General features: G+C 43.9%; 2 protein-coding genes across 4 annotated transcripts in view; both read left to right on the top strand.

Moving 5' to 3' along the window:
• LOC127003089 (translation initiation factor IF-2-like) overlaps positions 1-1,051 on the top strand; it is a 152,209-nt gene extending 151,158 nt beyond the window's left edge. The window contains exons 2-3 of the mRNA XM_050869503.1: positions 408-796; positions 1,038-1,051. Of these exons, the coding sequence (XP_050725460.1) occupies positions 408-796; positions 1,038-1,051 (403 nt within the window). The remainder of the gene's footprint in view (positions 1-407; positions 797-1,037) is intronic.
• Positions 1-10,000, top strand: part of LOC127002710 (dual 3',5'-cyclic-AMP and -GMP phosphodiesterase 11-like) — a 134,971-nt gene that overhangs the window by 4,994 nt on the left and 119,977 nt on the right. The gene's annotated exons all lie outside the window — the stretch shown is intronic.

Here is a 10,000-nt window from a genome sequence, read left to right as displayed (position 1 = left end):
AAAATTAGTGTGGTGGTCAGTCAGCCAGTCAGCCAGCCAGCTCGATTCCCAGTTAGTCACCCAGCCAGTCAGTCAGTCAAGCATAAAATATGTCAAAGTAATAAAATAATCATATATCTAATTATTCAGTCAGTGAACCAGTCACGCCCCTGGAAGCCGCTGAGCCAGTCAGCGCCAGCCACACACGAGAAAAGCAGTCTGATCATAAATCATAAATAAAGTTGGTCAGCCAGCTGGTTACACACCCGAACATGCATCAGCCACTCATCCCTTCATCTAATCCATTCCACTTCACCCGTTCATCAACTCATCCAGTCCTAAAAAAAAAAATCAATCTTAGATATAGTCAGTCAGCCATTAATAACCAGACTCAGTTATTAAGTCCAATTGGGCGGGGCACACCCCAGGAATCCCGTGGGCGGGGCACACCCCAGGAATCCCGTGGGCGGGGCACACCCCAGGAATCCCGTGGGCGGGGCACACCCCAGGAATCCCGTGGGCGGGGCACACCCCCAGGAATCCCGTGGGCGGGGCACACCCCCAGGAATCCCGTGGGCGGGGCACACCCCCAGGAATCCCGTGGGCGGGGCACACCCCCAGGAATCCCGTGGGCGGGGCACACCCCAGGAATCCCGTGGGCGGGGCACACCCCAGGAATCCCGTGGGCGGGGCACACCCCAGGAATCCCGTGGGCGGGGCACACCCCAGGAATCCCGTGGGCGGGGCACACCCCAGGAATCCCGTGGGCGGGGCCCACCCCAGGAATCCCGTGGGCGGGGCACACCCCAGGAATCCCGTGGGCACAACTTGCCAAACTTAGCCAAAGTCTATCAGCCTTTTATTTTAAGAAATACTTGTTCACAATGTAAAAAGTTCTTTCTTCCGTCTGTGGAGCACACCAGGCCGAGGCAGAGTGGCTGCCGTCGTGGTGGAGGGGAGGAAGTGTCGTGCGTGCTTTACCGCTGACAACGTCGGAAAGCAACAGTATCACTTAATTGACATTTAATTTATACAATTCATTGCATTCATCCCAAAAGCGACACAGTCATAGCCCTATACAGTTAGTATATACATAATAATTATTAGTTTCATATAATGAGGCAGCGCAGTGGGAGAGTCTCGAACTCCGGCCAAATGGATTTTAAATAAATTTTGTTTAACTGTAGTCCGTCATGCACTTATTACTCTCACTCATTCATCCAGTCGTCGAGTTGGCCAGTCACGAGCCCTCCGCCCCTCGTCAGCCTAATGTACCCGGCAGGTGTGTGAGGCGTGCGGAGGCGCGTGCTGGGGAAGACACGCGTATATTTAGCGGCTGACTCGACAGGAAGCAACATGTGGACCGGAAAATAGTCTGTTGCACAGTTTGGCGTGTCAACTTGGCGGGCGGAGAGTCTTGGCCAGTGTTGCCAGACGCGCGATAATGGTCTTGGTACAACAGCTTGGTCACCTCCCTTTTGTCTGTGCGAAACGAGATAGCCGAGTCGTGTTTATTAAGACCGCGTCACACTTGCAGACTTTGTTCCCGATTCCCGCTGAGATGCGATGCAGTTTTAGTTCGGGAAGTGGTTCCGGTGCATCGTGCGGTGTTCGGCCCAATGCGACAGAGTTGGAGGAGGCCCCCGAAATGATATCCAGTGCAATATCTTAAGGCCGCGTCACACTGAGCCGAATTTGTTCCCGAATTTGCCAGCTGATTCGGGGACAAAGTTGGCTAAGTGTGAGGCAGGCTTATTCACACCTGCAGAACTTGTACTTATTTATCATGAAATTATATTATACTAGAGATGCAAGAGAGCAAAAGAAAGCCACGAGCGAAATATTCAGGAAACGATTCATCTCATGTTGCCTTTCGCCGTTCACGGGGTAGGTACTGGCCGGCATTCAGTGGTCACATACACCGTACACAGACGCAAACCTTAAAGCCTACGAGCAGTGTGTAACATGTATTTTTTCCTGACCAGCAGGTGCCGTGTTTGGACATTTGCCTCCAAACATTAACTTGTAATCCGGAATCCCGAAATTGAAAAAAAACTAAAATAAAAAGAATACGACTTCACTGGGAAAAGTACCTCCTTAACAGTCCTCCGGGCGGCCGCGTGTGGCGCAGCGTGTACGGCCAATACCGTCTATTGAGAAACGCTTATAAATTATGCACGTCCTTGAAGATGGTGTTTAGTACGCCTCAAGGATGGTGTTTAGTACGCCTCAAGGATGGTGTTTAGTACGCCTCAAGGATGGTGTTTAGTACGCCTCAAGGATGGTGTTTAGTACGCCTCAAGGATGGTGTTTAGTACGCCTCAAGGATGGTGTTTAGTGCGCCTCAAGGATGGTGTTTAGTACGCCTCAAGGATGGTGTTTAGTACGCCTCATGGATGGTGTTTAGTACGCCTCAAGGATGGTGTTTAGTACGCCTCAAGGATGGTGTTTAGTGCGCCTCAAGGATGGTGTTTAGTACGCCTCAAGGATGGTGTTTAGTACGCCTCAAGGATGGTGTTTAGTACGCCTCAAGGATGGTGTTTAGTACGCCTCAAGGATGGTGTTTAGTACGCCTCAAGGATGGTGTTTAGTACGCCTCATGGATGGTGTTTAGTACGCCTCAAGGATGGTGTTTAGTACGCCTCAAGGATGGTGTTTAGTGCGCCTCAAGGATGGTGTTTAGTACGCCTCAAGGATGGTGTTTAGTACGCCTCATGGATGGTGTTTAGTACGCCTCAAGGATGGTGTTTAGTACGCCTCAAGGATGGTGTTTAGTACGCCTCATGGATGGTGTTTAGTACGCCTCAAGGATGGTGTTTAGTACGCCTCAAGGATGGTGTTTAGTACGCCTCAATGATGGTGTTTAGTACGCCTAGCTACGAATCCGCGGCTCTGGTTCGAATCCCGGCCGTTCATCCTCCCTTTCTGGCTGGTGAGTAATCTGGCGCCTTGGGAAACCTGGGGATGGTAAACTGAGGGTCACTTCGACAGTCCAACACATGGCCATTGTAAGCGCCCAAGCCAAACCATGATCCCCACAGTGATCCGTTATTTCAACTCAACACCGGATACCAATAAAGACATTTCCGGTGTAGTTTCTTAAAATTTCCTTCCCCTTTTTTTTATATCAACGCCAAACGCTAGAGCTGCAAGGAATTTTCATCGTGTTTTATGTTTGATTTGGGAGCTTACGAACTTGCTGTATTGGACTGTAAGACTGGCCCTGAGGGAACCCGGATGTCACACTGGCTCTGCGAATGGCCAGTGCGACGGAGATGAGCACCGAGGCCACGCCCAGATGTAGCGTATGCCCCCAACTTTACCTTACCTTTTGAAAGATTATGTGGAGCTATGGGAAGGGCGGGGCTTGGGGGAAGTGGGCGTGGCTAAGGGCGTAGGGGCGGGACTAAAGGGAGTGGGCGGGGTTTAGTAGGAAATCGTAGGGGCAAGACTCAATACTTCAGCTCGTCGTTAGTTTGGCGTTCTTCCAAGAGCTGCGGTACGTTTGTGAGGCGTATAGGGCGCGTGTGGGGTTATCTTGGGCGTGTGGGGGCGTGCGTGGGAGGAGGAGGAGGAGGAGGAGGAGGAAGAAGAGGAGGAGGAGGAGGTGGTGGAGAAGGAAGTTTTGGTGGGCGTATTGGTATGGTACGATTTGTTTCCTCTTTTTCAACGGGGTTACAAACTTGGAATATTTACCTTTTCATATTTATCACAGTTATCTCATTTATTCTTTCGTTCCTTCAGTATCTTTTTCTTATATGTAACTAACTTTAAGGTGAGGAGAAGGAGGAGGAGGAAGAGGAGAAGAAGAAGAAGGAGAAGGAGGAGAAAGAAAGAGGAAGAAAGGGAAGATGGTGATGGTGGTGGTATTCCTATGATTTGTTTCCACTTTTCCAACGGGGTCACAATATCCTCGTTTTGACACATATTACAACTCTTGCATTTCTCTCTCTACGTCAATGTCTTTTTCTTCTATACATCACTGATTTTTAGGTGTTTCCAGGTGTGTGTGTATGTATGTGTGTGTACCTAATTGTTCTTATGTAATTGTGTTTTCTAAGGATGGAGGCAAGCTCGTTTTGTCAGTTCATACTTTTCTTTAAAACTATGAATATTTTTGACACACACAACTTCTTCCGGTAGCGCGTTCCCTTTCTCTATCGCTCTATCCGGGAAACTGCACTTTTTGACATCTTTCATCATGTGTGGGGGGGGAGGGAGGGGGAGGGGGGGGAGGAGGAGGAAGGAGTAACGGGGCATAAATGGTTTTTGATATAGGTTGCCGATAGGGGAAAATCATATATTGAAGTCTGCACACGTGGTTTCAGTTGTTGTTGTTGTTGTTTTGCTTTCATTTCATTTATTAATTCGTGTATTTACTCTGCTTGTTATTCTCCCGTTTACTCTGTTTAGTGGTATAGGAGGAGGAGGAGGAGGAGGAGGTATCGGTGGGTGTGTTGGTATGGTACGACTTGTTTCCTCTTTTTCAACGGGGTTACAAACATAAAATATCTACCTTTTCATATTTATTAATTATCTCGTTTTGTTTTGTTATACTTCCTTGCTTTCTCTCTCTGTCTCTTTCCTTATTAGTTGCTCTTTTCTCTTTCTTTATCTATGTCATTCTCTTCTTTTCTCTCTTCCTCCTTTTAATCTATCATTCTGCCTCAACCTGTCTAGTTTTGCATGTGTGTCTATGTATTAAAACCATCTGTCTATCTGTTTCTATGTACTTATTCTCTTCTTTTCTCTCTGCCTCCTTTTAGTCTATCATTCTGCTTTAATCTCTATTTTTACATGTCTGTCTATGTATCAAAACTATCTATTTAATCTGTATGTTCGGTTTTCTTTCTTTATCTATCTGGTGACTCTCTCTCTCTCTCTCTCTCTCTCTCTCTCTCTCTCTCTCTCTCTCTCTCTCTCTCTCTCTCTCTCTCGTGTTTCATTTATGTATTTCTTTATCTGTTTTACTTATTTTTCTGTTTATTCATTATTGTTATATTCTTTTCGTTATTGTTTATTCTATGTACTTGGTTTTACTTTATTGCTTTATTCCTGTTTTTCATATATTGACTGATTTTTTGTTTTGTTTTTTTGTTTATTACTGTTTATTATTTTTATTTATTCTGTTCTTTGTTTTGTGTTCTTATTTATGTGTTTATTTTTATTTATTCATTGTTTTCCTCCTGATTCTGTTTTGCATTCATTTTCTCTTATTACAGTTTTCTTATTTATTTTTTTTCTACTTAACTAATTTACGATCTCTACTTTACTTCTCTCCTTTCACTCCTAATTTACTATCTCTTCTTATCTCTCCTTTCACTCCTTTATTTCTTTATCAATGCTCTTCTTATCTACTCTCATTCATTAACCTATTCATCGTTATCCTCCTTCCTTGTTCCCTTTTACAATATTAAGGACCATTTGCCGCTTTCCTGTAATGTTATTCATATATTTATCTGATTATCAAGGCTGTTTACGCTTCTTCAACGGGGTAACTAAATGCGGTCTCGAATATATGCATTAACTGTTGCTGTCTTCTCTTGTTTGTCTGTTTTTCATCATCGCTCGTCTTGTTACTGTCGAGGAGGGTTGTGTTTGCGTCTGTGTCTGTCTGTATGTCTGTCTGTTTTCATCCGTCTGTCTGTATGTCTGTGTTTTCATCCGTCTGTCTGTCTGTGTCTTTGTTTTCATCTGTCTGTCTGTCTGTCTGTCACTGTGTTTTCGTCTGTGTCTGTATTTCTGTTACTGTTTGTTTTCATCTGTGTCTGTCTGTCTGTCACTGTGTTTTCATCTGTCTGTATGTTTGTCTGTCACTGTTTTCGTCTGTCTGTATGTATGTCTATCACTCTGCCTGTTAACGTATAGTAGGTCTAAATCGGAGTGGCATGTAGGCCCATTCTCAGACGCTTTCAGCTCTCACAATGAGTTTTTCCGAAAGCCACAAAGGTAATTAGTCTCGTTCTCATAAGTGTTTTCCTACGTTTATGGTGGAGAAGCCTTGTCACACTATCACCAGGCTCATAAAACTACCCATGGAAATACTAACACAACCTCTACGGAAGCCTTATCAAACTACGTATTTCCAAAGGTCACAAAGTAGATTAGTCGGGTTCCCATGAGTGTTTTCCTACGTTTATGGTGGAGAAGCCTTGTCACACTATCACTAGGCTCATAAAACTACTCATGGAAATACTAACACAACCTCTACGGAAGCCTTATCAAACTACGTATTTCCAAAGGTCACAAAAGAGATTAGTCGAGTTCCCATGAGTGTTTTCCTACGTTCATGGTGGAGAAGCCTTGTCACACTATCACCAGGCTCATAAAACTACCCATGGAAATACTAACACAACCTCTACGGAAGCCTTATCAAACTACGTATTTCCAAAGGTCACAAAGTAGATTAGTCGGGTTCCCATGAGTGTTTTCCTACGTTCATGGTGCAGAAGCCTTGTCACACTATCACTAGGCTCATAAAACTACCCATGGAAATACTAACTCAACAACCTCTACGGAAGCCTTATCAAACTACGTATTTCCAAAGGTCACAGAGTAGATTAGTCGGGTTCCCATGAGTGTTTTCCTACGTTCATGGTGCAGAAGCCTTGTCACACTATCACCAGGCTCATAAAACTACCCATGGAAATACTAACTCAACCTCTTTTGCTGTATTCACTATTTCATTTATGTGCAATTTGCTGAACATTACAACTTTTTTTTCTTCTTCTTCATCTTCATCTTCTTCTTCTACATCTTCATTTTCATATTCTTCCTCCCCTTTCACTCATACCTTCCTCTTTTATTTCCTTTCTCCTTTTCTTCCTCCTTTCCTCCTCTTCCTTCTCCATCTCTCCTTTCCTCCTACATTCCTACATAATTTTTCTCCTCCATTTCCTTTTCTTCCTCCTTTCCTCCTCTTCCTTCTCCTTCTCTCCTTTCCTCCTCCTACATTCCTACATAATTTCTCTATTCCATTTTTTTTTCTTCCTCCTTTCCTCCTCTTCCTTCTCCTTCTCTCCTTTCCTCCTCCTACATTCCTACATAATTTTTCTCCTCCATTTCCTTTTCTTCCTCCTTTTCCTTCTCCTTCTCTCCTTTCCTCCTTCTACATTCCTACATAATTTCTCTCTTCCATTTCCTTTTCTTCCTCCTTTTCTCCTCTTCCTTCTCCTTCTCTCCTTTCCTTCTACATTCCTACATAATTTTTCTCCTCCATTTCCTTCTCATCCTCATTCTCTCCTCATTTTTACTCCTGAGCCGCCTTCTCTTACTGATCCTCAACTCACTTGCTCTGAATATCGCTGCGGAGTGCCTGACGTGTTCGGCTGGGTATTGGGATAGGTAAAGGGTCAGGGTTCGAGGCTGGGATCGTCTTGCCCCGTGTTAAGAGTGTTACGTATAGCGAGGCCGTTGTTGTTTGTTTACGCTGTGTCGGACGGATGAGAGTGAGGTAGCTTCCTGGGTTTGTTGTGAAGGTTAGGGTTGTTTTGATAAGAGAGAGAGAGAGAGAGAGAGAGAGAGAGGTTATATTTAAAGGTATATAAGATTACAAATAACTTTCTCCTTTCATTGGGTTTCAGGATGGCTATTTGGTTACCAGTGTTCTCTCTCTCTCTATCTTTGTATTAAATCTATCTATCGTCTTTCTATCTATTCTATCTATTTTTCTCTATTCTTATATTTCCTTTTTCTCTGTTTACTGTTTATTATTCTTTTTATTAATTTTATCTTGGTTGTTTTCTTCCTCATTTTGATTTATTTTCCTTTCTTTATTTTCTTTATTTATTTTTCCTCTTATTTTTTTTCGTTTTTTCTTGGTTTCATTTATTTTTATTTATTTTGCAATGTATTTTTTTTCTATCTTTCGTTTTTATTATTTTTATTTATTATTTCTCTACTTTTGATGTTATGTTTTTCTCTTTTTTTTCTTTCTTTCGTCTCATTTTCTTCTCTTTCTTTTCTGGTTATTGTTTTCATCTCGTTTTTATTTCTGTTTACCTGTTTAATCATTCATTTTATTGATCGCTTGACTTACCTGTTGATTGATTGATTGATTGATTGAATATGTGCAGGTTAGGTTAGGTATGGGGGTAGTGACGAGGTTGTGTGCGTGTGTGTGTGTGTGTGTGTGTGTGTGTGTGTGTGTGTGTGTGTGTTTATTCTTACGTCCTACTTCATACAGACACTCACGTATACCTTACCACCTTTCTCTCTCTCTCTCTCTCTCTCTCTCTATTTTAATTTTTATTTAAACAGGGCTTTCAGAATATTGTGCTAAAGTTGAAGTTTTTAATCTCTCTCTCTCTCTCTCTCTCTCTCTCTCTCTCTCTCTCTCTCTCTCTCTCTCTCTCTCTCTCTCTCTCTCTCTCTCTCTCTCTCTTCCCTTTCCTTCCCTTCGCTTCCTTTCCCTTCCCTTTCTTCCCTTTCCTTCCCTTTCCTTCCCTTCCCTTTCCTTCCCTTCCCTTCCCTTCTCTTCATTCCCTTCCCTTCCTTTCCCTTCCCTTCCCTTTCTTCCCTTCCCTTCCCTTTCCTTCCCTTCCTTTCCTTTTCTTTTCTTTTCTTTTCTTTCCTTTCCTTTCATTCCCTTACCTTCTCTTCCTTCTTTCCCTCCCTCCTTTTATCATATGAACAAAGGCTTAAAGAAGTAAATTTATTCAGCCTATCAAAACGAAGAATGCGAGGCGATCTAATAGAAGTGTTTAAAATGTTTAAAGGATTCAGTGATATTAATGCGGAAGATTACTCTACAATTGATCGATCAAATAGAACAAGAAGAAATCACAATTTGAAGATAAGTGGTAAAAGATTCTCGTCGCACAAAGCTAAACACTTCTTCTTCAATCGAGTTGTTAATGTTTGGAACTCTCTACCTTGTGATGTCGTTGATAGTACAACAGTTACGGCCTTCAAGAATAGATTAGACAAGTGTTTTGAATCCAACCAGCAACTAAGATATTACTCATTGTCGTAATAACGTTAAGTTCTTTCGAATACTGGTGTCCTTGTCCGCTTTTATCGCCCGGTTATTGGTAGCAGTAATGGTAGTTCTTTCCTCTTTCCTACATAATTTCCATGCAGTTTTTCCATGCTGCATGGTTCTTTTTCTTTTCCTGCCAGCTGTGGCTGGAGGGATGGGGGGTGGGGAGGAGCCTTCGCCTTTGCTGTCCTTCATCTTCCACCTTTGATTAGATAGTTAGTGTAGCTTGTCACAAACAGCCTCGTAAGGACCAGCAGGTCTGCTGTTGTTTGTCCTTCTTTTGTGTCCTTTGTGTCCTTCTCTTACCCAATCCTACCTTCTCCCTTCCTCACCCACCCACACCTACACACACTCACACACAGACACACACACACACACACACACATGACAGCACAGTAAGCAAACGCGTCAAAAGAGGAGGAGGAGGAGCTGCAAATATTTCCTCTTATGCCCTTTTTTTTTAACCTCCCAGTCACTCCTTGATCTGACATGGAGGGGAAGGAAGGGGAGGGGAGGAGGGGGGGAAGGGGGGAGGGGAGTAGGTCCTTGCCTCCTCCTTCGGTTCATGCAGGACGCAGGTGAGGAAACAGTGGACAGGTAGAGAAGGAGGAGGAGGAAGAGGAGGAGGAGGAGGAGGAGGAGGTGTGTAATATGCAAGGAAAAGGAAAGGTTAAGAAAGGAAAGCAACAGGGGGAGATAGAGGAGGAGGAGGAGGAGGTAGTGGAAGAAGAAGAAGAGGAGGAGGAGAAGGAAGAGGACAAGTCAAGGTGGAGAAGGTGAGGGTGACTGTGATAGGAGGAGGAGGAGGAAGAGGAGGAGGAGGAGGAGGAGGAGGAGAAGGGCCTGCACTAACATTTTTTGCTTCACCCTGTACCGTTTCTCCTTTGTGTGTGTGTGTGTGTGTGTGTGTGTGTGTGTGTTACCTTTTTGTGTCTAGTTTTCCAGGATTGAGGCAAGTTTGTGCATGTGTGTGTGTGTGTGTGTGTGTGTGTGTGTGTGTGTGTGTGTGTGTGTGTGTGTGTGTGTGTGTGTGTGTGTGTG

The sequence above is a fragment of the Eriocheir sinensis genome, chromosome 24 (genome assembly GCF_024679095.1).
Source record: "Eriocheir sinensis breed Jianghai 21 chromosome 24, ASM2467909v1, whole genome shotgun sequence".
Taxonomy (NCBI): Eukaryota; Metazoa; Arthropoda; class Malacostraca; order Decapoda; family Varunidae; genus Eriocheir; species Eriocheir sinensis.
The sequence above is the reverse complement of the archived record's forward strand: the minus strand, read 5'-3'. Positions and strand labels throughout refer to the sequence as shown.